The sequence below is a fragment of the Salvelinus fontinalis genome, chromosome 2 (genome assembly GCF_029448725.1).
Source record: "Salvelinus fontinalis isolate EN_2023a chromosome 2, ASM2944872v1, whole genome shotgun sequence".
Taxonomy (NCBI): Eukaryota; Metazoa; Chordata; class Actinopteri; order Salmoniformes; family Salmonidae; genus Salvelinus; species Salvelinus fontinalis.
Window position 1 is genome coordinate 8,631,405 of NC_074666.1, and position 27,264 is coordinate 8,658,668.

At 42.8% G+C, this 27,264-nt stretch overlaps 1 protein-coding gene across 1 annotated transcript; it reads left to right on the forward strand.

The window, feature by feature from the left end:
• Positions 1-114: 114 nt before the first annotated feature.
• Positions 115-16,571, forward strand: LOC129811339 (hippocampus abundant transcript 1 protein-like). The gene is made up of 12 exons (XM_055862563.1): positions 115-200; positions 3,864-3,962; positions 5,259-5,321; positions 5,746-5,873; positions 6,235-6,349; positions 7,538-7,756; positions 7,956-8,069; positions 9,609-9,680; positions 10,768-10,880; positions 11,777-11,874; positions 12,810-12,973; positions 13,224-16,571. Exons 1-12 carry the CDS (start codon positions 120-122, stop codon positions 13,464-13,466), a joined length of 1,509 nt encoding a protein of 502 aa, XP_055718538.1. The 5' UTR covers positions 115-119; the 3' UTR covers positions 13,467-16,571.
• Positions 16,572-27,264: the final 10,693 nt, after the last annotated feature.

The following is a 27,264-nucleotide window of genomic DNA, read 5'->3' on the forward strand; positions in this document are numbered from 1 at the left end:
TTTTTTTTTACAGTTAGCCTTCCAAGGCTAAATAAGAAGGCATCCTGGAAGAAGCGGGTGAACCGAAGATCCCTACGCAGCATGGATTCTATGTAACTCCGGCAAAATGTAATGAGGAGATGACTCCAGGAGAGAAAGATCAACAGGGTACCAACCGTATTGTGTTGGTCAAGAAAATTATCATGAAAGATGGGCCCACGGTATGTGAATTAATCGTCTTTATTTCGGTAGCCTATTGCAGCCGGGAATGTAGCCTATAATATTTGTGTAATGTAACAATGTAATCGATTTCACATAAACTGCAAACGATGGAGTATCAGCTGTGAGCGCGCCTGCGGTAGCGGCAGGCTATGACATAAGCGGACATTGTGTACTCGACATACCTTGTGAAAATGAAACGGCTCTGTCAGCCTAAAGTGCGACACATTTTTGCGCTAAAGCTATTACCAATCCGTTTTGAAATGTGGATCAATGTGTTATTAGATTATCGATAATGATAGATGGTTACGTTGGAACGCCTATTGGAAGGACGCGGCCGGTAATATCTCGGGGTAGCGCCTTAAGGCCTATAGCTGCGGAGGAGCTTATTGAAGCCTGTATAATATTGTTATGCCGCTGCCATTACATAACATCCCCCGGCTTCCCCCCAACGCAAGCTGTTTGCATGATAATTCCATAATCATGTATTCATAGACAGAATGCATTATCATGATAATGTATTGTTTTCAAATTAATATTTGGATAATTGTTGTTGTTGATGATGCTGGCTGTGCTCTAGCCAATAGCCAGCTTTCAGGACCATGGAAGGTGTTACCATGGTGTTACCTTGGAAAGGAAGGATGACCTGGACCAAAAACACAATCACAGATGGCATAAAAAAAAAAAGGAAAACATTACATTTTGTACTATCCAAATGTAGGATCTTAATTTAATAACTATTTTTGGTGAATTACCCTGCATAGCAGGACATGCAAAAGTGTAGTGTATTCAAGGTTTAACAAGGCTTCTGTTATTAGTCTGAGCTATGCATCAAAGTGGATTGAGACATTCATTTTATATTAGTGGTTTTATATTAGTGGTTTTAAACTTCAACAAACATTTCTCAATGGCTGGCCATGCCTTCCACCTGGCGACTCCAACCTTGGCCAACAGCCCCGCCCCCCCCGCTGCTACTCGCCCAAGCCTCCCCAGCTTCTCCTTTACCCATATCCAGATAGCAGATGTTCTGAAAGAGCTGGAAAACCTGGACCCATACATATCAGCTGGGCTTGACAATCTGGACCCCCTATTTCTGAAACTGTCCGCCGCCATTGTCGCACCCCCTATTACCAGCCTGTTCAACCTCTCCTTCGTATCATCTGAGATCCCCAAGGATTGGAAAGCTGCCGCTGTCATCCCCCTCTTCAAAGGGGGAGACACCCTGGACCCAAACTGTTACAGACCTATATCCATCCTGCCCTGCCTAGCTAAGGTCTTCGAAAGCCAAGTCAACAAACAGATCACTGACCATCTCGAATCCCACCGTACCTTCTCCGCTGTGCAATCCGGTTTCCGAGCCGGTCACGGGTGCACCTCAGCCACGCTCAAGGTACTAAACGATATCATAACCGCCATCGATAAAAGACATTACTGTGCAGCCGTCTTCATCGACCTGGCCAAGGCTTTCGACTCTGTCAATCACCATATTCTTATCGGCAGACTCAATAGCCTCGGTTTTTCTAATGACTGCCTTGCCTGGTTCACCAACTACTTTGCAGACAGAGTTCAGTGTGTCAAATCGGAGGGCATCTTGTCCGGTCCTCTGGCAGTCTCTATGGGGGTACCACAGGGTTCAATTCTCGGGCCGACTCTTTTGTCTGTATACATCAATGATGTTGCTCTTGCTGCGGGCGATTCCCTGATCCACCTCTACGCAGACGACACCATTCTGTATACTTCCGGCCCTTCCCTGGACACTGTGCTATCTAACCTCCAAACGAGCTTCAATGCCATACAACACTCCTTCCGTGGCCTCCAACTGCTCTTAAACGCTAGTAAAACCAAATGCATGCTTTTCAACCGTTCGCTGCCTGCACCCGCACGCCCGACTAGCATCACCACCCTGGACGGTTCCGACCTATAATATGTGGACATCTACAAGTACCTAGGTGTCTGGCTAGACTGCAAACTCTCCTTCCAGACTCATATCAAACATCTCCAATCCAAAATCAAATCTAGAGTCGGCTTTCTATTCCGGAACAAAGCCTCCTTCACTCACGCCGCCAAACTTACCCTAGTAAAACTGACTATCCTACCGATCCTCGACTTCGGCGATGTCATCTACAAAATAGCTTCCAATACTCTACTCAGCAAACTGGATGCAGTTTATCACAGTGCCATCCGTTTTGTTACTAAAGCACCTTATACGACCCACCACTGCGACCTGTATGCTCTAGTCGGCTGGCCCTCGCTACATGTTCGTCGTCAGACCCACTGGCTCCAGGTCATCTACAAGGCTATGCTAGGTAAAGTGTCGCCTTATCTCAGTTCACTGGTCACGATGGCTACACCCACCCGTAGCACGCGCTCCAGCAGGTGTATCTCACTGATCATCCCTAAAGCCAAAACCTCATTTGGACGCCTTTCCTTCCAGTTCTCTGCTGCCTGCGACTGGAACGAATTGCAAAAATCTCTGAAGTTGGAGACTTTTATCTCCCTCAACAACTTTAAAAATCTGCTATCCGAGCAGCTAACCGATCGCTGCAGCTGTACATAGTCCATCTGTAAACTACCCACCCAATTTACCTACCTCACCCCCATACTGCTTTTATTTATTTACTTTTCTGCTCTTTTGCACACCAGTATCTCTTCTTGCACATGATCATCTGATGATTTATCACTCCAGTGTTAATCTGCTAAATTGTAATTATTCGATTTATTGCCTACCTCATGCCTTTTGCACACATTGTATATAGATTCTTTTTTTTTCTACCATGTTATTGACTTGTTTATTGTTTACTCCATGTGTAACTCTGTGTTGTTGTCTGTTCACACTGCTATGCTTTATCTTGGCCAGGTCGCAGTTGCAAATGAGAACTTGTTCTCAACTAGCCTACCTGGTTAAATAAAGGTGAAATAAAAAATAAAGAAATAAAAATATGTAATTAACACAACTAAATGCTTAGGCCTGACTCTATTTTTCACAACATTGAAAAGCCAGCAGTGATTGAATCGCCATTAGGCCTGGCTACTGTATGTCTAATTCCACAGATTAGGCTTGGTGATCATGATGTGATTTCCACCTTGCATGACAGCGAGCTGAGATCACAACCACATCCCACTCTCCCCCAGTTCTCACTCATGCATACATATTACATATACACAGACAAACTCAGTGCACTCACTGTCAACACGAGGGATAGTAATAGAAGGCCCACCTTGAATCTCTACTGTCATTTAACGGCCATGTCCCAATCTTCCCAAGACTAAAGTCTGCATCACTGTGCTGTGAAGTAGCTAGGGGCCTGTGTGAAGTAGCTAGGGGCCTGTGCTCCCCGATCTCTGCCTTCCTCAAATACCACTGACGGACTCCTTCAGAGGTCCCCAAATGGATGTCTTCAAATAGCAAAGAAAGTGACTGATTCACCTTGAAAGAGAAGTGGAGCAGTAGGATTTCTTTCTCTTATTGATTTAGATTCAGACTGATTTAATCTTGATAATCCCATTCAGACAGCATCATTAGACATTAGACTCAGTAAATGGTAGCCTTTTTGAAATGCTGTTGAAAAAATGATCACACTGTGAGAGCTGTTAATTTGGTGGATGTTTTAAAATTGGATCGAACACTGTCTAAAATGGCCACCTTTCTTTCCTGTGTGTTGCAGCCGGGCCATGGCATTGGCAGACCCAGTGTCTCCCATGCTGTCGTGGTCATCTTCCTGGAGTTCTTTGCCTGGGGTCTCCTCACCACTCCCATGCTGACAGTGAGTTCCATCTCCAGCTGGCCTGTCTGTTTACAGATGTAGGATCTTAATTTGATCACCCTGAAGCAAGACATTTAAAACGTTTAGTGTATTTGAGGTTTAAATGGCTTCTGAAGTTTGTAAATTCCATTTAGAAAATAGACTTGACTTTCTCTTTATGGAAAATGTATCAACCTCTACAAAATGACCATTAATTATAATTCACATAATTCAAATGTTCTGTTGCTGCAGGATTATCTATCTTATCTATCTTACCTATTTTATTGTATCTATCTATTTTATTTATCTATGGAACATGTAAAGTGTTGGTCCCAAGTGTCATGAGCTGAAATAAAAGATCCCAGAAATGTTCCATATGCACAAAAAGCTTATTTCTCTCAAATGTTGTGCACAAATGTGTTTACGTCCCTGTTAGTGAGCATTTCTCCTTTGCCAAGATAATCCATCCACCTGACAGGTGTGGCATATCAAGAAACTGTTTAAACAGCATGATCATTACATAGGTGAACCTTTTGCTGGGGACAATAAAAGGCCACTCTAAAATGTGCAGTTTTGTCACACAATACCACCTATGACTCAAGTTGAGGGAGTGTGCAATTGGCATGCTGACTGCAGGAATGTTCAACAGAGCAGTTGCCAGAGAATTTTAATGTTAATTTCTTTACCATAAGCCGGCTCCGTTATTGTAGAGAATTTGGCAGTACTTCCAACCGGCCTCACAACGACAGACCACGTGTAACCACGCCAGCTCAGGACCTCCTCATACGGCTTCTTCACCAGTGGGATTGTCTGAGGGGGGTGCTGAGGAATATTTCCATCTGTAATAAAGCACTTTTGTGGGGGAAAACTAATTATGTTCGGCTGGGTCTGGCTCCCTAGAGGGTGGACCTATGCCCTCCAAAGCCTACCCATGGCTGCGCCCCTGCCCAGTCATGTGAAATCCATAGATTAGTGCCAAATGCATTTATTTCAATTGACTGATTTCCTTATATGAACTGTACCTCAGTAAAATCTTTGAAATTGTTACGTTTTATATTTTTGTTCAGTATATCTCTAGCACAGCTATCAACTCTCGCTCTCTTTCTCTCTCTCACTGCCAGTCTGTCTCTTATTTTCATCCCCATCTGTCTCTTCTAGTCTTCTCTCTGTAGGGTAGGTTTCTTGGCTTGTAAAACCGCTTGTTAAGCACACAGCTGTCTGTGTGTGTGACTATGGGTTGTTGGCAGTTGGCACCCTATCTGTGCAAGAGCCCCTTTTTAAAGATGTTTGTGGTTTCTCTGTGGTTTATTTTTGCAGGTTTTACATGAAACGTTTCCACAGCACACATTTCTGATGAATGGCCTTATTCAAGGTGTGAAGGTAAGATATCAGGCATAGAAATAACTTAAATACAAAAATGTTGTTTGGCAGACTACGAACAGTATATCTCCCAAATAATTAACCAATGATGTAATTTATTGATCACTGCTATGAGGACCCCCGTGGAGTTGCATCCCTGAGCGATTGAACAAAAGCATCACTCTATAATGTATTCTGGTACTCTATTAAAAAATAAATTCTAGTATCTTATTATTTCATAACTAGTGGATGTTTAAGTTTAATGTAGGTTTATCATATGTCATTTCAGGAGAGCAAAGGGCAGCCATTTTCTTGCTGCTACTTGATTATAATTCAGCTCACTCTCATTTACACTAAAGATCAATGAGGCTTCTCATTACGGGTTCCCGGTAACATGACGTTCTTAACAGAGGCTCCTCCCCCTCTTCACCCTCCTCCGCCACAGGGTCTCCTGTCCTTCATGAGCGCCCCTCTGATTGGTGCCCTGTCAGATGTGTGGGGCAGGCGGTCCTTCCTATTGGTCACTGTGTTCTTCACCTGCGCCCCCATCCCACTCATGAGACTCAGTCCCTGGTAAGTCCTGCACCTCTCTTCTGACCAAGAAAAAACACTGCTGTGATTTGGTTCAGTATTCATTGTGTCTTTTGATTTGAATTAAACAATAAGTACATGTAAACAGGGAATCTTGTGTAGTGCTGTTGTAACAGTGCTGGTTTAGATGAAAATACCATATTATCCCACCTATGCACACACCACCATATAGCTGTCTGTTTTAACAATTTTAGTCAGCCTTTCAAATTGGTAAACATTTTGATGCCTGTCAATAGATCTTTAGCTTTAGAGTCTGTAGGAGTGTTTGTTGATCTTATTTGTCAAGTATGTGGTGTGGAATGCACTGCCTTGGATGTGACTGACATAATGTTTCCTCCCTCAGGTGGTACTTTGCAGCGATTTCCATGTCAGGGGCTTTCTCTGTCACTTTCTCTGTCATCTTTGCTTATGTCTCTGATGTCACTGAGGAGCATGAAAGAAGCACAGCATACGGACTGGTAAAGAGCTAGTTACATTTTTATTATGACTTCAGCAGGGATGGGAACTGATGGGAGTGGGGGCCACAAAACATCTGAACTCGTCATGAGGGGCCGTAGTGGTTAATTTTTCTGCGTACCCACATCCATACCTACATATGCAGTCAGAGCCGGCCCTAGCCTTTTGAGGGCCACAAGCAACGTTTTTTTTCTTTTTGGTGGACCCCCACCTTGCGAGCAAAATATTTTAGCAGCTCCCCCTCTTGAAAGCGGGGCGTAGATAAAATGTTAGTTTTAAAACAAGTTTGCTGCAATTCTACACATTTTGCTATGGGGCGGAGAGAAGATTGAGCAATTTTATAACTCATTTCATGCAATTCTATACATTTTGCAATGGGGTGGATAGAAATGTTTGCAGTTTTGAATGTGATATCTGAGTGTGTGACTAACAAAATCAATGGGGCCCCACAGGCTGGTAATTCTTAATAACTTACCAATCAACAAAATATTTAGCTGACATGGGCTAATTGAGTGACTGTCAGTGACTGACATAACAAGAGAAAAACTGCTGATGCACAACCACATAGTGAAATTCTACCTGGTCTATTCTACTATTCTAACTCTCAACAGTAAGTTGGGCTGCCAGTTGCCCATCCCTGATGTACAGTGTTTTCCTCAGTTGATTAGGGTAGTGGATAATTCTATCTGGTCATCTTTCCAATTCTATTTGACAGTTATGTGGGTGAAGATCAAGTTATGTACTTCTATATGGGTTATGCAATGTGTTCTGTTGTGTTGAATAGATGTTGGTTGTGTCATGTTTTTACAATCCTTCACACAGTGATTTCAGATCTCATGCAGTCCCTTGAGGTCACAGCATGCAGTGTGTCGTATCCCATTGAATTCTCCCATCCTTTTCACTTTGTATTTTGAGCCCTGGCATTGAATGAAGAATAGCATTCATTAACATGAATTACGTTTCCTTTCTATAGCTTAACCACTTGTGAAATGCGAAAAATAGCTGCATTCATTGGGTCACTGACAGCTATTGGCTCCAATACCATTAAAAAAGAATAACGGTAAATACACTACAGGACTTCATGGAAAACTGTGACAATTGTTGCTGAGTGGACTAACGTGATTAAATATAAATGGACCTAAAAAAGACTAGTTTAAAACACACCTTGTCCTCTGTGTGTTTTCCTCTAGGTGTCGGCTACGTTTGCAGCCAGCCTGGTGACAAGTCCGGCCATCGGGGCGTACCTGTCCGCGTGTTACGGTGACAACCTGGTGGTGTTGGTGGCTACGTTGGTGGCTCTGGCAGACATCTGCTTCATCCTGCTGGCCGTGCCTGAGTCCCTACCAGAGAAGATGAGACTCAACACCTGGGGAGCACCTATCACCTGGGAGCAGGCAGACCCCTTCCAGGTGAGTGCTACAGTATTCTATGCCATGCTATGAGTCAATGAGATCTGGCTGGGATATACTATACGTACAGACACGTTAGTAGGCTACCTAGCTTCATCAGTGTCTGTGGCCATTTTGAAAAGCCTTTGGTGTCTATGTTAGTTTAAAGCCTTTGGTGTCTCTTTTAGTTTAAAGCCTTTGGTGTCTCTCTTGTTTGCAGTCAATGAGGAAAGTGGGAAAGGATCCCACAGTTCTTCTCATCTGTATAACCGTGTTCCTGTCCTACCTACCTGAGGCTGGTCAATACTCCAGCTTCTTCCTATATCTTAGACAGGTAAATATCCAACTTGTTTCTAGGGTCGGGCTGTATCCAGATTTCCAAATCCTCATACCGTTCTTCTCTCACGCCAGGATTTACAGTATTACTGGCTTAGTACTAAAGGGGGCTCCAAAAAACCGCTAAAAAAACATTGTGCGTCTATTACCAGAATGCTAACAAAATTAGCACAAGTAATAGAGGATTTCCATGGAGGCTGCTAGCTAAAAATGCTAACGAGTGCAAATGTAAATAAACTAATTGCAAAACATTAGGAAATCCAGCTCATAAAGTTATACATACAGGTAGGAGCATACATATATAGGTAGGTGCATTGCACTTTTGTTGTCATCTGATGACAATGAAGCTATTTTCTGCCGAATATGTTGCACTAATGTATTTTCGGTGAAGGAAAACAATAGTTACACGTCCCTGATCACTCTTGAAGCAAAAAAACACTGACTTTCAATATAAAACGTGATCCCTGTCAATACACAGCTGGACTCATCTGCTCGTGCTTTCTCCCGTTGTGCCATTTACAAACAAACACGGGACTGGCTCAACTGTGCTGGGGAACCATGGTAAACTTCATAATGTAAAATAATGTGACAGGTGAAATGAAGAACAGAATCTGCTTTATCTCCTAACAAATTGCACCAGTTGACTACAGGTATTTACTTAAAGTAGCTACAAAAAAAAGAAAAATATTGTGGTAAATAGTTTTGACAGCCACAGGATGGTTTTTCAATACTATTTCCAAATGACCTGGTATATATGGTATACTGCCAAAGCCTAGTTGTTCCTCTACCTTAGACAATTAAACACCTGCTCTTCATTTACCCGAGACTGATAAAACTTCCCTTTCATTTATCATGAGATTTTGGTATTATTATACCCAGCTACGAGTACCCAGCCCCATGTAGACTATCTGTGTGAGTGAGACCTAGCAAACTAACCTCAATATTGTGTGCAGATTGCTAATGAAAACATCCACATAAAATTCAACACATCAAATCATCTCAACAAGAGATGAAGAACAGTTGAGTTATTTCTGTACAAGGTGTCGTTTACCACAGGTTCAGTTCCTTATAGCTGGGTGACTGTAATCATAGAGATTTCGTTCTTTCGCCGTTCCTTTCTCTTCTACTTGAACAGCTCACTCTCCGTTGAGCACAGTCAAGTGCTTGTCATTTAACATAGTGGCATTAATTTGCTTTGGAGTAAAGAGGGAGACTAATGCTGTTTTATGGCTTTCTCCCTCTGTCTATGGCTCTCTCTCTTTCTGTCTTTCTCTCTCTGTCTGGCTCTCTCTCTTTCTGTCTTTCTCCCTCTGTCTATGGCTCTCTCTCTTTCTGTCTTTCTCTCTCTGTCTATGGCTCTCTCTCTTTCTGTCTTTCTCCCTCTGTCTATGGCTCTCTCTCTTTCTGTCTTTCTCCCTCTGTCTATGGCTCTCTCTCTTTCTGTCTTTCTCCCTCTGTCTATGGCTCTCTCTCTTTCTGTCTTTCTCTCTCTGTCTCGCTCTCCATTTATTTTTATTTCTCAATCTCTCTATCTCAGGTCATTAACTTTTCATCGGCAACAATCGCAGTGTTCATCGGGGTGGTTGGGATCCTCTCCATCATAGCCCAGGTATGTATCTGGCGCAATACTCCTCCATTTAACTGTCTGTGGGAGACTGCAATGTGTTACTGAACAATCAGTTCTAATCAAGTCTTAGGTTAACAACATGTGTCAGTTCAAATGAGTTATTGTCCTTTGGAATTGAATCAAGTTCCACGTTTAGATGTAAAGAATGCTGACATTTTTTTATTTTCATTATTTAACTAGGCAAGTTAAGTTAAGAACAAATTCTTATTTTCAATGACGGCCTAGTGTAACAGTATAACTTTAAACCGTCCCCTCGCCCCGACACGGGCGCGAACCAGGGACCCTCTGCACACATCAACAACAGTCACCCACGAAGCGTCGTTACCCATCGCTCCACAAAAGCCACGGCCCTTGCAGAGCAAGGGGCAACCCTACTTCAGGTCTCAGAGCAAGTGACGTAACCGATTGAAATGCTATTAGCGCGTACCTGCTAACTAGCTAGCCATTTCACATACGTTACACTCACCCCCCTTTCAACCTCCTCCTTTTCCGCAGCAACCAATGATCCGGGTCAACAGCATCAATGTAACAGTATAACTTTAAACCGTCCCCTCGCCCCGACACGGGCGCGAACCAGGGACCCTCTGCACACATCAACAACAGTCACCCACGAAGCGTCGTTACCCATCGCTCCACAAAAGCCACGGCCCTTGCAGAGCAAGGGGCAACCCTACTTCAGGTCTCAGAGCAAGTGACGTAACCGTTTGAAATGCTATTAGCGCGTACCCGCTAACTAGCTAGCCATTTCACATCCGTTACACTAGGAACACTGGGTTAACTGCCTTGTTCAGGGGCAGAACAACATATTTTTACCTTGTCAGCTCGGGGATTCGATCTTGCAACCTTTCGGTTATTATTCCGACACATGCCCGCTCTAAAAAGACATTATAATGTAATGTAGCAAATTGTGTAATTCCTATGAATACAATATTTATTGAGTGTGCCTACAATAAATATTAAATAAATTAGCACTTTGTAAAGAACTTTGATGACTTCTGATGTAAATTGGGCTTTCTAAAAAGATTTGATATTTTTTTTTAATGTATTAATTGTTTGCCTCTTGTTGCAGACACTTATTCTGACAGTCTTGATGAGAACTATTGGAAACAAGAACACGGTCCTTCTGGGCCTGGGCTTCCAGATTCTACAGCTGGCCTGGTACGGCTTCGGGTCAGAACCATGGTGGGTCACCTTCAACTCTGTCTGCTGTACTGTGGCTACCTGAGTATTATCAACAGGGCTGGCTTGTACTGTGGCTACCTGAGTAGTATCAACAGGGCTGGCCTGTACTGTGGCTACCTGAGTAATATCAACAGGGCTGGCCTGTACTGTGGCTACCTGAGTAATATCAACAGGGCTGGCCTGTACTGTGGCTACCTGAGTAATATCAACAGGGCTGGCCTGTACTGTGGCTACCTGAGTAATATCAACAGGGCTGGCTTGTACTGTGGCTACCTGAGTAGTATCAACAGGGCTGGCCTGTACTGTGGCTACCTGAGTAGTATCAACAGGGCTGGCCTGTACTGTGGCTACCTGAGTAATATCAACAGGGCTGGCCTGTACTGTGGCTACCTGAGTAATATCAACAGGGCTGGCCTGTACTGTGGCTACCTGAGTAATATCAACAGGGCTGGCCTGTACTGTGGCTACCTGAGTAATATCAACAGGGCTGGCCTGTACTGTGGCTACCTGAGTAGTATCAACAGGGCTGGCCTGTACTGTGGCTACCTGAGTAGTATCAACAGGGCTGGCCTGTGTTGACAGTTAAGTACAGTTAGACAACAGTTAGAACTTACACTATTTTTTTTTTTTAATAAATACAGAATATTAGAAGTCCTTGACTGTCCACTTTATTGTTAAAAAAAACCTTAATGCAATTATCTCTCTCTTGTTCAAATGAAAAACGATCACACAAAAAAAGGAAGCAAAAGCGAAGGGGAATCGTGATCAGTTTTGTCAGAGGTCACTGAGCGTGCTCAGAAGGGCTGGTCCTGAGGGTGTGGTTACTAGTTCCTATAGCTAAGTGATGTCTCATACTGTATGTGTCTGTAGCTAACCACTGTCTCCTCTCTGTGTAGGATGATGTGGGCTGCAGGTGCAGTAGCAGCCATGTCTAGTATCACCTTTCCTGCAGTGAGCGCCCTGGTGTCTCGCTGTGCAGACCCAGATAAGCAAGGTAAGACATTCCCTTTATTTCTCTTTTCTGTATGTACTTCATCCGTTTGTCCTGCTCTAAAATATTCCCCTTTTTCCCTTCATGTAACCTGTCCGTTTGTCCTGCTCTAAAATATTCCCATTTTCCCTTCATGTAACCTGTCCGTTTGTCCTGCTCTAAAATATTCCCATTTTCCCTTCATGTAACCTGTCCGTTTGTCCTGCTCTAAAATATTCCCCTTTTTCCCTTCATGTAACCTGTCCGTTTGTCCTGCTCTAAAATATTCCCCTTTTTCCCTTCATGTAACCTGTCTGTTTGTCCTGCTCTAAAATATTCCCCTTTTCCCCTTCATGTAACCTGTCTGTTTGTCCTGCTCTAAAATATTCCCCTTTTCCCTTCATGTAACCTGTCTGTTTGTCCTGCTCTAAAATATTCCCCTTTTTCCCTTCATGTAATCTGTCCGTTTGTCCTGCTCTAAAATATTCCCCTTTTTCCCTTCATGTAACCTGTCCGTTTGTCCACAGTATATAAAGGCATGGATTTTTTTAACTTTGACTATTTATTTCATAGCAGACGTATAGCAGAAATTTAAGGCACCCGAGTGGCACAGCAGTCTAAGGCACTGCATCACAGTGCTAGAGGCGTCACTAAAGACCCTGGTTCTATCCCGGGCTGTATTACAACTGGGCTGTGATCGGGAGTCCCATAATAGGACGGTGCACATTTGGCCCATCGTTGTCCGGTTTAGGGGAGGGGTATGCTGTTATTGTAAAATAAGAATTTGTTCTTAACTGTCTTGCCTAGTTAAATAAAAATATCCTGTGGTTATCATTTATAGGCCTTGATCAGAAACAAAGTCTCATGGATGTATCCTCTGTGATGTCATGTTGTTCTGCCCAGGGACCACAGGTACTCATGGTCCCTGACAAATAAATGTATAACCTGTCTCTCCTCAGGTCTGGTTCAGGGGATGATCACTGGTATCCGAGGCCTGTGTAACGGTCTGGGCCCGGCGCTGTATGGACTTATCTTCTTCATGTTTAACGTAGAGCTGAACACAATCGATCCCATCCAGGGAGAGTACCCCATCGACCCTTTACCTATTAACCCCCCGACTGAGGTAAATTCATCACGATCACCAATAACATCTTTATTGTGGCTCTAGTATAGGCAGACTTTATATAGCTGTATACATTTCTGTCTCATTTAGCTTTAAAACATGTTTCTTCCTAAGTAGGCACTTGCAATCTTCCCGTTGCCATATTCCTTTATCTTTCTGTTTCTTTATTCAGAGATGGGTTATATTCTTTGTGTTGTATGAATGTCAAATGAAGTTCTGTATCTATAATAGCGTGTCTCTCTCCATACAGAAATCCTTGATCCCCGGCCCTCCCTTCCTGCTGGGCTCATGCACGGTGGTGGTGGCCTTCCTGGTAGCCTTGTTTATCCCTGAGAACACCGAACCTCCTGTGGTGACCTGCGCTGACGCCAAGGATACCTCCATGCTAGCCGGCGTCCACATCAACACCCCGTTACCGGGCAGCGACGAGGACACGCCAGCGCCGACCAGCGACGAGGACTTTGAGCCCCTCCTGCAGGACAGTGTTGTGTGACTGAGGGAGGGCAGCAGGTGGCTCCTGCAGAACAGCATCGTGTGACTGAGGGAGGATGGAGGGCAGCAGGTGGCTTTGGTATTATTACACCCAGCTACGGGTACCACGCCCCCCATGTAGCCTACGTATCCCCAACGGAGGAGAGGGAGAGAGGCCTAGCTAACAAACCTCAATATTGTGTGCAACTCTGCACTGCACAACCAACCAGTCCCCGCCCCTGTCCCATAGGAACTAGTATTTACATTTTTTTTTTTAGGAGGATTGGATTTGATGTTTATGATGTTGTGATCTTACAGGGGATGTTTCTTTGGTTTTCACCTCTAGGACTCTTAAGTTTTATTTCTGAAGGGAGTGATAGTGAAGATGGCGGACCCAGCGTGCAAAACTGGTTACTGGTTGGTATCTGGTGCCATTTCAACCAGATTTGCCCGCTGGGGAGATTGAGTTGTTCAGTAGAGGTAGAAGGGAAAGAGCTTGCTGTGCCCGGCATTTAATTGCTTTAACGCATCTTCAAGCTCAGAATTTACTGTAGTCCACACCTAATGGTACCTCAATACAAGGAGGCTTGAACCGAATCTGTGAAATGCAAGGAGATCTGTGCCAGTAGTCAGTCAACAACACTTCAAATATTTACTTAGAAGACTTGTTCACTACGAGCAGCCATAAGATTACGACATTATAAAATGGATGAGATATATACTGTAAGTCCGATATTTCATGGGAGCTTCTGTTCACAAGCCTTACAACAACTCATATCATTCAGAGAGCATTTATCATATCATTGTCTTATAACTGATGGGGAAACATGGGAGATTAGGATGATAGGATATTTGACATAGGAAGATTAGATCTTGGTGTAATTTTTACTCCCAAGATCTCAACTTCTCACTTTATTGTGCAGAGTTTTGGTACTTGAACCACTGGTCCTAGAGTAACTGCTAAAAGTGTTCCTGTATAGTGAGAACATGGAACTATTTAAGATATTCACTGGATGTGGCCTCCTGTCAGTAGGAGGCAGTGCTGAGGTGTGGATGATGCCATTAGGTTATGGTTGTCATGGTTTTATGCAGTGCTCTGCAGTTTCTGTTCAGTCTGTGAAATCTTGATTGCTACTGTACTAAAAAGGGTTTTTATCTTAAAATATATGATGTATTTTATTTATATTATCCATACTGTAAAAATGATATTGCTAACGTTCTGCAACATATTGACAGGAATGTCTAGGCTACTCTGGTAGTAATAATAATGTATTTAACTTAGAGGAACATGTTTTTACTGGTTTTCTTTTTGTAATTTTTGGGAGAATTTTTAAAAATCTTTTTTTTAAAGTATAACCTTACCCTGGAATATATGATGGGAGTGGATTTTAGATTATTATTTTTTTAGGGAGGGTTAGGGTTAGCCCATAGTTTTTTTTTCTTTCACTAAATATGTCCCAGTGTTGCAAGCTACCTCAGCTTTAAAAATTACTTATTTTGAATTTTATTTTATTCTGGTTTTAACGCAAAACCATCGTTAGCTCAAATAGTTTTCACCCCCCAAGAGTCAAACTTCACTAACCCGGGGTTTATAAAATATAAATTAAGAGAAAGCAATTTGACCTGATCAAATCTATTAGGGGCACATTTTTATTGTACATAATGATTATTTTCTGTGAGGTTGTCACAATGTGTAAATGTTCATATTTTATATGTACATACTGTATTGAATTAAAGGTATTAGCCTGTATACCTACAGGTTAGGCTTTTAAAACTAATATTTAACCCCAATGAACAACAACGCCAAGTTGTTTTCCCTAATGTGAATGAGGAAGTAGTTTGTCTAGACCTACCTAGAGCTGTATGTAAAGGCACTCAATACCCGTGTCAAGTTGAGTATGTACTGAAGGAGATTCCTGTTTGTATGCATAATGCATGAATAGTGACTAGCTGTCCATGGATCTTTTTAAGAATATAGTATTAGAAAGCTCACAATGTGTTGTACCTGAATGTGAACTTTTAAAAGTATTTATATTCCCCAAAACGTGGCTATGGGGACAGAAAGACACAGCTAACAATGTCTTCCTGTCTGTCTCTGAAATGAAACGATAAACAATATATTAGGTATACAGTTGATTGGTTATTGGTTGTGCTCAGACAGAGATTGTGGGTGCTTCTGCTTTCCCCTGATGGTTTGCCAGTCATTTCCTTGTTCTCTAAGGTACATGTACGCAGGTTCCTATCAGCGAGGGAAATGATTGAAGTGAGCAGGAGAAGGTAAAGCTTCCTATCTGTCACCTCCAACCCCAATCCTGTTGTGAAGTATTTTGACCAAGAATCCATAAATTGATGTCAGAAGGTCAACAGCTACTTTCAGTCAGTGACTGTTGTTGAATTTCCTCCAGTGTTATATTGTACCCACCTGTAAGAGTAAAAAGGCATTATTAGTATTATGAATTCTATGATGAAGACTATTGTATATGTTATGGAGAAGTATATCAGAATGGTTACAATACATATCTCTAGGACTGCTATATTTTGTGAACATGTTTAGAACTTCATTGCCCACAAATCTGAAATGCACCCAATTAAGTATTTTTCTTATTTTGTGTAACATGATGATTTTGTTATCCTAGTTACACATCATCTTCATAGTTTTGTTTGTATGATGATGATTTATAACTGAGACAACACATTCCACCATGTGCTCTTTATGTCTGTATCTACACCCAGCATCTTTGAGAGGATTATTATACAAACGTGCCTAACAAGTGAACATGTTCATTTCTGAAGATAAGACAAATTACTATAGCTTTGTCTCAAACTGGCACCCCATTCCCTTATTAGTGCACTCCTTTTGACCAGAACCCGTTGACCAGGGCCTGTTGACCAGGGCCCCATCGTGTTCTGGTCAAAAATATTGCACTATATAGAGAATAGGGTGCCATTTGGGAGGTGGACTAACAGTGTACATGAAGTGGAAGTTATTGCTCGTGATAACCCAAACAAATGAAATATACACGGGCTATGTATATATATACCTCTTAAGTCTTGTCTTGGGAAAAAAAAGAAAAAAACTGAATTGTAATAATAAAACAACATGACCGAAGTCAAGTAATGTAACCTATTTTAATGGTATTCATATTTTGATCACATGGTGGCGGTGTTGTGCTGTGTACTTTCCCAATAGAAATCAAGATGGAAGATTTTAGCTGTGAATGGGCAGGCTGGCGTTTTATTCGGATGAGTCTGGTCCAGGAGGCAGAGCTGAGCTATTTTGCGCTAGATGAGCGAGCTGCAAGGTCAAAATTGTCTATATTGTAAAAATGTATGAAAACAAACATTTTGCTTTTGTCTTAAATTAAAACCAAAAAGCTTAAATAAGGTTTAAATAAATTGTCATACTTGAGTAAAATTAAAGATACCTTAATAGGAAATTACTCAAGTAAAAGTGAAAGTCACCCAGTAAAATACTACTTGAGGAAAAGTCAAATATACTTAAGTATCAAAAGTATAAATCATTTCAAATTCCTTATTTTAAGCAAACCAGACGGCACCATTTTCTTCTTAAAAAAATAAATACAGAAATAAATCATTACGGCTAGCCAGGGTCACGCTCCAACACTCAGACATAATTTACAAATGAAGCATGTGTTTCGTGAGTCAAGCGGATCAGAGGTAGTAGCGATGACCAGGGATGTTCTCTTGATAAGTGTGTGTGAATTAGACCATTTTCCTGTCCTGCTAAGCATTCAAAATGTAATGAGTACATTTGGGAGTCAGGGAAAATGTATGGACTAATAAGGACATTTCCTTTAGGAATGTAGTGAAGTAAAATTTTGTCAAATATAAAAAAAGTAAAGTACAAAAAATGAATATAAAAAATAGTTGAACGTACTACTTAAGTAATTTACACCACTGGTGACAGCTCTCTCGCTCTCTCGCTCGCTCTCTCTCTCGCTCTCTCTCTCTCTTCACGTGTTTCCATGGTGACCGCAGGTCATATAAGGCAGCAACAGACTCTTAGCAGCTGGAAACACCCTACAGACACTTTTTCTGTCATCACTTTTTCTTTTCACAATAAATCTTGAATGTTTTTATCACAATTCTTAATGCATCCTTATGGAATGTAAGAGTTAAATGCAAACACTGTAAATTAAAATGTATTTTCTGAAGGATTATAGTTAAAAAATTCTGTATTCGACCTGAAGAATAAAAACTGAAGTTTAAGCATAGGGTTTATGGTTAGGTTTAAGAACAAGGGTCAGATTAAATTTAAGGCATAAAAGTTAACACCTGCCGCCATTCACTTTCTGCCGGTTAAATATACAATACCTCTAGTTAATACATCCAAACTTAGCATTGAACCACAACTGAATCCCTATAGGTATATGTTGCAGATCGATCTTCAGTGCTATGCTCTTAGAAAAAGGGTTCCATAAAGGTTCCTCGGCTGTCCACATAGGAGAACCATTTTTGGGTTCCATGTAAAGTCAGCAAAAAAAGAAACGCCCTCTCACTGTCAACTGCGTTTATTGTCAGCAAACTTAACGTGTTAATATTTGTATGAACATAAGATTCAACAACTGAGACATAACCTGAACAAGGTCCACAGACATGTGACTAACAGAAATTGAATAATGTGTCCCTGAACAAAGGGGGGGGGGTCAAAATCAAAAGTAACAGTCAGTATCTGGTGTGGCCACCAGCTGCATTAAGTACTGCACTGCATCTCCCCTTCATGAACTGCACCAGAATTGCCAGTTCTTGCTGTGAGATGTTACCCCACTCTTTAACCAAGGCACCTGCAAGTTCCCTGACATTTCTGGGGGGAATGGCCCTAGCCCTCACCCTCCGATCCAACAGGTCCCAGACGTGCTCAATGGAATTGAGATCCGGGCTCTTCGCTGGCCATGGCAGAACACTGACATTCCTGTCTTGCAGGAAATCACACACAGAACGAGCAGTATGGCTAGTGGCATTGTCATGCTGGAGGGTCATGTCAGGATGAGCCTGCAGGAAGGGTACCACATGAGGGAGGAGGATGTCTTCCCTGTAACGCACAGACTTAAGATTGCCTGCAATTACAACAAGCTCAGTCCGATGATGCTGTGACACACCGCCCCAGACCATGACGGACCCTCCACCTCCAAATCGATCCCGCTCCAGAGTACAGGCCTTGGTGTAACGCTCATTCCTTCGACGATAGACTCGAATCCAACCATCACCCCTGGTGAGACATAACCGCGACTCATCAGTGAAGAGCACTTTTTGCCAGTCCTGTCTGGTACAGCGACGGTGGGTTTGTGCCCATAGGCAACGTTGTTGCTGGTGATGTCTGGTGAGAACCTGCCTTACAACAGGCCTACAAGCCCTCAGTCCAGCCTCTCTCAGCCTATTGCGGACAGTCTGAGCACTGATGGAGGGATTGTGCGTTCCTGGTGTACCTGGGGCAGTTGTTGATGCTATCCTGTATCTGTCCCGCAGGTGTGATGTTCGGATGTACCGTTCCTGTGCAGGTGTTGTTACACGTGGTCTGCCACTGCGAGGATGATCAGCTGTCCATCCTGTCTCCCTGTAGCGCTGTCTTAGGTGTCTCACAGTACGGACATTGCCATTTATTGCCCTGGCCACATCTGCAGTACTCATGCCTCTTTGCAGCATGCCTAACGCAGTTGAGATACTGCGATACTGATACTGACTGTTACTTTTGATTTTGACCCCCCCTTTGTTCAAGGACACATTATTCAATTTCGCAGTTGAGCAGGGACCCTGGGCATCTTTCTTTTGGTGTTTTTCAGAGTCAGTAGAAAGGCCTCTTTAGTGTCCTAAGTTTTCATAACTGTGACCTTAATTGCCTACCGTCTGTAAGCTGTTAGTGTCTTAACGACCGTTCCACAGGTGCATGTTTATTAATTGTTTATGGTTCCTTGAACAAGCATGGGAAACAGTGTTTAAACCCTTTACAATGAAGGTCTGTGAAGTTATTTGGATTTTTACGAATTATCTTTGAAAGACAGGGTTCTGAAAAAGGGACATTTATTTTTTTGCTGAGTTTAGAACCGTCTGTGTAAAGGGTTCTAGATGGTACCAAAAGGGGTTCTTCAAAGGGTTCTCCTATAGGGACAGCCAAAGAACCCTTAAGTTCTAGATAGCGTCTTTTTTTCTAAGAGTGTACGGATTGAATCGAGCCCAAAGTTCCTATGTTCTTTCCAAGTGGAAGTCTTAAATCCTCAAGTGTGTCCCATATGGCAGCCTATTCCCTATAGGGCTCTGGTTAAAGGTAGTGCAATATACAGTATACTAGGGAATAGGGTGCCATTTGGGACAAAGTTTCAGACTCTTCATAATCTCCTTATTAATCAGTATCACTAATGGCATTTGTATTAAAAATCCCCCTTAAACACCATGCCTTGCATAAGTTTCTTATACGTCCCTGGTAGGATCCCCGGAGCCAAGAGCGGAGGCCTGCATCACACCTCTGTAGGAACTGAGGAGCACAGGCAGAGGGTAGTAATACCTCAATAATACATTGCTGTCTCTGCCTGGCCTGTTCCCCTCTCTCCACTGGGATTCTCTGCCTCTAACCCTATTACAGGGGCTGAGTCACTGGCTTACTGGTGCTCTTCCATGCCGTTCCTACGAGGGGTGCGTCACTTGAGTGGGTTGAGTCACTGACGTGATCTTCCTGTCTGAGTTGGCGCCCCCCCCTTGGGGTTGTGCCGTGGCGGAGATCTTTGTGGGCTATACTCGGCCTTGTCTCAGGATGGTAAGTTGGTGGTTGAAGGTATCCCTTTAGTGGTGTGGGCGCTGTGCTTTGGCAAAGTGGGTGGGGTTATATCCTGCCTGTTTGGCCCTGTCCGGGGGTATCATCGGATGGGGCCACAGTGTCTCCTGACCCCTCCTGTCTCAGCCTCCAGTATTTATGCTGCAGTAGTTTATGTGTCGGGGGGCTAGGGTCAGTCTGTTATATCTGGAGTACTTCTCCTGTCTTATCCGGTGTCCTGTGTGAATTTAAGTATGCTCTCTCTAATTCTCTCTTTCTTTCTTTCTCTCTCTCGGAGGACCTGAGCCCTAGGACCATGCCTCAGGACTACCCGGCATGATGACTCCTTGCTGTCACCAGTCCACCTGGCCGTGCTGCTGCTCCAGTTTCAACTGTTCTGCCTGCGGCTATGGAACCCTGACCTGTTCACCGGACATGCTACCTGTCCCAGACCTGCTGTTTTCAACTCTCTAGAGACAGCAGGAGCGGTAGAGATACTCTCAATGATCGGCTATGAAAAGCCAACTGACATTTACTCCTGAGGTGCTAACTTGTTGCACCCTCGACAACTACTGTGATTATTATTATTTGACCATGCTGGTCATTTATGAACATTTGAACATCTTGGCCACGTTCTGTTATAATTTCCACCCGGCACAGCCAGAAGAGAACTGGCCACCCCTCATAGCCTGGTTCCTCTCTAGGTTTCTTCCTAGGTTTTGGCCTTTCTAGGGAGTTTTTCCAAGCCACCGTGCTTCTACCCCTGCATTGCTTGCTGTTTGGGGTTTTAGGCTGGGTTTCTGTACAGCACTTTGAGATATCAGCTGATGTAAGAAGGGCTTTATAAATAAATTTGATTTGATTTAAATAGAAGTGGAGCTAAGGCGTGCCCCAATCTACTGTACTTGCAACCTCTTACCTCCTCTCCCCTCCCCTCGCTTGGGAAAGGCTCCCTCTGGGAAACGTCATAGATGCTTCACTATAATTGTTTTATTTCACCTTTATTTAAGTAGGCAAGTCAGTTAAGAACAAATTCTTATTTACAACGACGGCCTACACCGGCCAAACCCGGACAACGCTGGGCCAATTGTGCTCCGCCCTATGGGACTCCTGATCACGGCCGGTTGTTATACAGCCTGGATTCGAAGAAGGGTGTCTGTAGTGACCCCTCTAGCACTGAGGACTCACTGGAGGACTCACTCCAAGTGAAGGGAAAAAGGGAAGGTGCTCATTTAAATTGGAATGCAGATCTACGGAGAGAGGAGACAAGGGTAGTGAGAGTGGCTGTTGTCTGCCTGCGAACGGAGTAAACGTTACATTGCCACATCTCTGATTCACTCACTAATTGGCTAGTCTCGAAAACCCGACCCTAGGCAACAGTTGCACTGCACTCTGCCCTCACCCACTTGGAGAAAATAAATGCGTACAGTATGTGAGGATGCTGTTTGACTACAGCTCGGCCTTCAATACCATAGTGCCCTCTAAACTCATCACAAAGCTCACGACCCTGGGACTGAACTCCTCCCTATGCAACTGGGTCATGGACTTCCTGACTGGACGCCCCTAGGTGGTGAAGGTAGGCAACATTTCCTCCTCCACACTGATCCTCAACACGAGGGTCCCACAAAGGTGCGTCCTCAGTCCCCTCCTGTACTCCCTGTATATCCACGACTAGACACCTGTTCTCCTGCTCTCCTGTTCCCCGTCTGCCCCCCGGACTATCTACACCCACAACGGACACTTACCCTGCCCCCACCCCTCAATGAATACTTATCATTGCTAGAGTTGTAAATGTGTATATTCTTCTTCTTATTATTGTCTCATTCACTTTTCTTTTTTTGACCTGCACTGTTGGAGCTCGGAGCATTCGAATTTCAGTGTACCCTGCGATTACATCTGCGACCCTGTGCATGTGACTAATAAACTCATATAATCTAGCCTCAAATCAAACCAAATTGTGTTGTCACATGCACCGAATACAACCTTACAGTGAAATGCTTCCTTACAAGTCCTTAACCGACAATGCAGTTTTAAGAAAATACCTAAAAAAAGTAAGAGATAAGAATAACAAATAATTAAAGAGCAGCAGTAAATAACAGTAGCGGGGCTATATACATGGGGTATCGGTGTCGAGGTAATTGAGGTAATATGTACATGTAGGTAGAGTTATTAAAGTGGCTATGCATAAATAATAACAGAGAGTAGAAGTAGCTTAGAAGAGGGGGGCAATGCAAATAGTCTGGGTAGCCATTTGATTAGCTGTTCAGGAGTCATATGGCTTGGGGGTAGAAGCTGTTTAGAAGCCTCTTGGACCTAGACTTGGCGCTCCGGTACCGCTTGCCGTGCGGTAGCAGAGAGAAGAGTCTATGACTGGGGTGGCTGAAGTCTTTGACAATTTTTAGGGGTAACCTAATGTTACAATGACAAACTCTTTAAGCGAAGAGAAACTATGTCACTACCTACGCTACCGTTCAAAAGTTTGGGGTCACTTAGAAATGTCCTTGTTTTTGAAAGAAAAGCACATTTCTTGTCCATTAAAATAACATAAAATTGATCAGAAATAGTGTAGATATTGTTAATGTTGTAAATGACTATTGTAGCTGGAAACGGCTGATTTTCTTTAATGGAATATCTACATAGGCGTAGACGCCCATTATCAGCAACCATCACTCCAGTGTTCCAAGGGCCCGTTGTTTTAGCTAATCCAAGTTCATCGTTTTAAAAGGCTAATTGATCATTAGAAAATCATTTTGCAATTATGTTAGCACAGCTGAAAACTGTTGTCCTGATTAAAGAAGCAATAAAACTGGCCTTCTTTAGAGTAGATGAGTATCTGGAACATCAGAATTTGTGGGTTCGATTACAGGCTCAAAATGGCCAACAGCAAAATACTTTCTTCTGAAACTCGTCAGTCTATTCTTGTTCTGAGAAATTAAGGCTATTCCATGCGAGAATTTGACAAGAAACTGAAGATTCAGTACAACGACTGTGTACTACTCCCTTCACAGAACAGCGCAAACTGGCTCCAACCAGAATAGAAAGAGGAGTGGGAGGCCCCGGTGCACAACTGAGCAAGAGGACAAGTACATTAAAGTGTCTAGTTTGAGAAACAGACTCCTCACAAGTCCTCAACTGGCAGTTTCATTAAATAGTACCCGCAAAACACCAGTCTCAACGTCAACAGTGAAGAGGCGACTCCGGGATGCTGGCCTTCTAGGCAGAGTTGCAAAGAAAAAGCAATTTCTCAGACTGGCCAATAAAAACAAAAGATTAAGATGGGCAAAAGAACACAGACACTGGACAGAGGAACTCTGCCTAGAAGGCCAACATCCCGGAGTCGCCTCTTCACTGTTGATCTTGGATTAGCTAACACAACGTGTCATTGGAACACAGGAGTGATGGTTGCTGATAATGGGCCTCTGTACGCCTATGTAGATATTCCATTAAAAATCATCAGTTTCCAGCTATAATAGTAATTTAGAACGTTAAAAATGTCTACACTGTATTTTTGATCAATTTGATGTTATTTTAATCTACAGAAAATGTGCTTTTCTTTCAAAAACAAGGACATTTCTAAGTGACCTCAAACTTTTGAACGGTAGTGTACGTCATTACCTTATCTGCTTAAATAAAATATAAAATAGTAGCTAGCAAGAAGGAGATCAGAGAGGTTCTTTTTAATGAGTGCATTACATAAGTGACTAGTTTGCATCAACTACCTCAACTAAAACCGCTGCAAAAGTTTTTGCCAGAAAATTTTGATTTCAAATTACGATGTTTGCCTCGTGATTTGTTGGGAGAGTTGCCCGAGCCCAAAAATGTTTTTTCCTTCATCAAAGTTGCCAAAAGAGTCATTGAAAGTAAACCCTAGTCACTGTTGCCTAGGGCGGGGTTTTGAGACTACTAAGTGACTGGCTGGGATAATTACACAGCCAAAGACTGCAGCTGGAAACCCCAACCTAGCTCTGTGTTGTAGTAATAACCATAGGGCAGAGGGAGAGCGTGAGGGTGAGGAGAGAGGGAGTCAACGCAAGAAAGAGAGTTTCTCAGCCTAGCCACTCTATCTCTCTCGCTCTGTCTTTGACTTTCTCTCTCCCTTTCTTTCTGTCTCTCTGTCTCTCTCTCTCTCACTGACTCTGTCTCTCTTTCGCTCTCTTTTCTCTCTTTCTCGCTCTCTCGCTCTCGCTCTCACTCTCTCTGTCTCTGTCTGTCTCTGTCAGCCTAGCCTAGCCATGGTGTTATAATCCCAGTGTAGAGTGATTAATCATCGGATCACAGAGTTTGGGAGTAATCGTCCAGCTAGCGCCTGCAGCTCAGCATCCCTGAAACCTGGCCTCCCCAGCATAACCAAAAGGGTGCAGAGGGATTCAGTCAAAGCTGTCTCATTCTCCTTCAATCCCTTCTAATGTTTCTTTTCTCTAACTGGCTACACTGCAAGCTGTTTCAGTCTCCCTCATTCCCTTGATTTCTTGTCCTCTTCTTCCCTCCCTCTCTTTCTCTCTGTCAATTTTGCTCTACCTCACCCACTCTCTATCCTCCTTCCTCCCCCTCTTTCTTTCCCTCTCTCTCTCAATTCAATTAAATTCAAGGATTTTATTGGCATGGGAAACATATGTTAACATTTCCAAAGCAAGTGAAGTAGATAATAAACAAAAATACAATATAAATGAACAGTAAACATTCCATTCACAAAAGTTCCGAAAGAATAAAGACATTTAAAACGTCATATGTGCAAATAGTTAAAGTACTAAAGGGAAAATAAATAAACTCTCTCTCTCTCCCCCCCTCTACGTCTCTCTCTCTTAATGACTTCAGGTCGCAGAGACAGGACCCCTCTTAAATAATATAAATGTCTCAGGTCTTTGGGGAGTGTGCTGTTAGAGAAAGGAGGGTAGCTCGTATAATTACTGTTGCCATTTCTGGCTCACAGTGCATCAAACCAATTTCAAAAGGGATGCTTGTGCTTTTTTCGTTTATACCATATCCATTTCAATTACCATTTGACCTGTTAGGAGTCTGTTGCTTGAAAGAGATAAACTCTTGTTGAAGAAAGTTGTCCTTCTGAAGTAGATGTTGAAGAGTGTGTACTAATTAAGTTGCTTATTTTGTTGTTGCAGTAGTGACTTTTTGCAGATAGTTTCAAGTTCAAACAACTGCCTTTTCTCATTCCATTCCCATCTACTTTCTTACCCACAAGTCTCTTTATTACCTGACAGTACATGGCCCTTATGTCACATATAATCAAACACTGTCTACTCTTTTATGGAAATGATTGTACAACAGGTAAAGTTTTATTTTATAGCAGCAGCTGTTTTTTTAGAAGAGGGCAGATGGAAATCAAACAAAAAAAGTTCAACACTCTAAGGTGTTTGAGTAGCACGGAATGAAAATAGAAATGGCTTGGTTTTGGATTCAATTACAGAACCTGAATGTGTGTTTAGAAGGAATCCAGATGGCCCTGGGGAGGAGTATTACCAGGGTCTGGCCTGGACCCCTCAAGGCCCTCACAGATAAGAACATCACCCTCAGATACCAGAGGAAAGGGAGAGGAAGAGAGGAGGAAGGGGGGTCATAAACAGATTTCAGTACAGTATCCTGGAAAAGGGTTTAATTTCACTGCAGGTTAGCCATTCCTCTCCCAGCTAGCACATCAGGTTCCATGGACGTCGTGGGATCGTACGTTCTTGTTTTCCCTTTGGTTATGGGAACATTTCTCCCTGGTAAAACTGAATGTTTTTCAAACTTTCTGAGAATGGAAGCTAGTATTTTGGCTGTTCTGGGAACATACATTTTTAGGTTGCAGGGAGGTTCTGAGAATGTTTTACTATGGTTCCCTGAAAGTTATTTGAAGGCAAAAAAGTTCTGAGAACATGTTTCAATCAGACTTTTAATAACACTGCTAGCTTAGGTTAACTGTTTAGAACTCTAAGCACAGATAGAAAACATGGAAATTATTTTGATTAGGCATTAAACACGGCGTCAGTGAGATTCAAACCTATGACCTTCTTTTCTCTATCCACAGAATTAGTGCACTGCGCAACCAGGATGGAGCATACCATGTTTTTTCTTTTTCTTTTTTTACTTATCCTGAACACCCTTAACAAGATAGAGGATAGAACTGAATGTATATGTTTTAAAATAACATTCTTAGAACATTCTTTGAATGTTACTAATGTTTTCTGTGGTTTTTATGGAAAGTTTTCTTAATATTCTGAGAACATGACTTTAAATAGAACAATGAGGAAACATGTAGGAAACGTTATGCTGCAGTACTGAAATTCCCACCTGAGAAACACATGGTTATTAGAACATTATCAGCTAGTTGGGTATCCTGCATCATTCTCTCACCAAGCTCTAAGAAACATATGGTTCTCAGACCATTATGCGCTAACTGGGCTCTCTTTCTCTTCTTATTTGACTCATTGCAAAGCACTTTTTTTTATTATACCTTTATTTAACTAGGCAAGTCAGTTAAGAACAAATTCTTATTTTCAATGACGGCCTAGGAACAGTGGGTTAACTGCCTTGTTCAGGGGCAGAAGGACAGATTTGTACCTTGTCAGCTCGGGGATTCAATCTTGCAACCTTTTGGTTACTAGCCCAATGCTCTAACCACTAGGCTACCTGCCACCCCAGTCTTCACTGGTCCGGCCATCATTATAAATAATAATTTGTTCTTAAATGACTCGCCTGGATAAATAAAGGTTAAATAAAAAATAAAATAAACTCTCTCCCCTCCCCTCTCTCTCTAACCTCCCTAACCCCCCCCCCCCCCCCTTCCCCAGCTTGTTAACTGTAAATACATCCCCTGCCAGTGTGATGTATAGTGTTGTCTGTTGTGTGGGTGTAAGTCAGACCGCACTCCCCTGCTATCCCACCCTCTATGCTCCCTGTGTTGTTTAGATTCCCCGGGCCGCCTCAATGTGCATCCCAAATGTCACCCTATTGCCTATGTAGTGCGCTATTTATGACCAAAACCCTATGGACCCAGGTCAAAAGTAGTGCACTATATAAGGAATAGGGTGCCATTTGTGACGCACATTCAGACCCTGGG

Coding starts and splice junctions, on each gene's coding strand:
- LOC129811339 (XM_055862563.1), top strand. CDS start 120: ATGACTCCAGGAGAGAAAGATCAACAGGGTACCAACCGTATTGTGTTG. Junction 5,322..5,745: donor GCCTTATTCAAGGTGTGAAG/GTAAGATATCAG, acceptor CCTCCGCCACAG/GGTCTCCTGTCCTTCATGAG. Junction 7,757..7,955: donor AGCAGGCAGACCCCTTCCAG/GTGAGTGCTACA, acceptor TCTTGTTTGCAG/TCAATGAGGAAAGTGGGAAA.